The sequence below is a fragment of the Propithecus coquereli genome, unplaced genomic scaffold, assembly GCF_000956105.1.
Source record: "Propithecus coquereli isolate 6110/MARCELLA unplaced genomic scaffold, Pcoq_1.0 Scaffold186, whole genome shotgun sequence".
NCBI lineage: Eukaryota > Metazoa > Chordata > Mammalia > Primates > Indriidae > Propithecus > Propithecus coquereli.
In genome coordinates, this window is record NW_012143412.1 from 490,330 (window position 1) to 492,243 (window position 1,914).

At 37.6% G+C, this 1,914-nt stretch overlaps 1 protein-coding gene across 1 annotated transcript in view; it reads left to right on the top strand.

The window, feature by feature from the left end:
• The window catches only part of NUP205 (nucleoporin 205kDa), a 129,034-nt gene that overhangs the window by 29,699 nt on the left and 97,421 nt on the right, over positions 1–1,914 (top strand). Inside the window, 2 exon segments of the mRNA XM_012642751.1 lie at positions 1,039–1,183; positions 1,574–1,704. Coding sequence (XP_012498205.1) covers positions 1,039–1,183; positions 1,574–1,704 — 276 coding nt within the window.

The following is a 1,914-nucleotide window of genomic DNA, read 5'->3' on the forward strand; positions in this document are numbered from 1 at the left end:
TATCTGTCTGGTGGGCACTCTTTGATCAGCTCTTATCCTGTAAGTTTTAGCAGACCTGCCTTGCTTTACAAAGCAAGTCCAAACCTTAGGTCTGAGAATCGCGGCGCCACTGTGGGATGCAGCTGCTACTGTCTTTCAGAGATGCCCTCCTGAGGTGAAATAGCTTTCGATATGCAAACTAACATGTTCACATATTCTTTCAGGGCAAAGCCCTGCAAAACTCCTGAGACGTTTCTGTCTCCAATATATTTATATTAATTTATGGAGCAACAGAAATGGGATTAAATTGACCTTGGATTATACAGAGAAGTCTTTAGAAAGATCGTGAGGTTTAAGGTAGATGTTGCAAAATGAGTAAGCATACATCAGGTGGACTAGGTGGGCATTTGGGAGGATGAAGGGCATCCAGGCAGAAGAAATCCCCTGTGCAGGAGGATGAAGCATGGTGATCAATTTGGGGAACTGAATGGAGTGGAGTGGAGGGATGATTGGAGTAAGGGGAGAAGAAAGCTGTAGGATATGAAACTGGAACTGTAGGCAAAGTGCTCTAAAAAGATAAAATGGAACTCATTCCAAGGAGAGCAATTAAAAGGGTGAGTGAACTTGAAATGTACAAAAAGGTTATTTAATTTTCAGAGAAGACTCTGGGGGAAGAAACTTCCAAATAGTTGAAAGATTTCAGGTGAGAGAGCGAGTAAAATGAGCATTGAATAAAAGTAGATTTCATGGACCATAGTGAGACTGAAAGTTTCTTGCCTAGCATATGTAAATCACAGATGAAGGTAAAATTGAGAGTTTGAAAAGTAGTGAATTCCATGTGACTACTGGTGTTCAGGCATAGGTTGAATGGCCCTTTGTGTATATTGTTTGTGCAAGGAGTGCAACAGTGGAAGGGTTTTTGAAGGAGAGCAATCGTAGGACCCCTTAAACTCTGAGCTTCTATGATTCTTTGAACTGAACATTGGTATAGTGTTTTTTGTCTCATCCTAAACACATATGTATTTATTTACCAAATGATTTCTCAACTTCCTTTTTTAGGAGAGCACCAACAGCCACATTTTCCTGGCCTCACCAGAGGATTAGTAGCTGTTCTTTTATACTGGGATGGAAAGCGGTGCATTGCCAATTCCCTGAAAGTCTTGGTACAGTCTAGACGAGGAAAGACATGGACCCTAGAACTGAGGTCTGTTTGCTTCTTGGGATTTCAGGGGTTAAGTTGAAATTACAGAGTTACAATTTTAGAAATAACAAAAATATCCTCTTAGTATTCTATAATTTAAGTAAAATATGTAACATGAGCTGAGCAATTTACTCCCTTTTTCTGTCAAGAATGATGTAACAGTTTAAACCTGTTTTATTTTGTTTACAAATAAAAAATAATTCAGTTATTTATGGTTAGAAGTTTATTGAAGCCTGATGATCTAGAAAAGGTGAGAAGAGGTTACAATGAATCCTGCTTGTTTTTAATAATGCAATATTATTGTCAAAAGAGTGTTTGCTGTATCTGTTATTATAAGAAGTAGAAGCAATATTGTTTAATATAGCTTTGTTTATTGATTTCTTTTCATTACAGTCCAGAGCTGGTGTCCATGATAACACGCTTTACAGATGAGCTGATGGAGCAAGGATTGACTTACAAAGTCCTTACACTGGTGTCACAGATTGATGTGAATAATGAGTTTGAGAAACTACAGCGAGAGAGAGGTTTGGGCAGAGAAAAACATCGCAAAGAGGCAAGAGTTCAATGAAATCAATTCATGAGTTGTCTGTGTCAAATCTCACAGGCAGAAACATCATGACAATTAGAATATTCTTTTAATATAGTCAAAGGAAGATTAGTGATGTATTTTTTTGTTATGCTTTTTCTTACACTGGGTTTTTATTTTATTTTTCCAGGAAGAATTATGTAGCTGA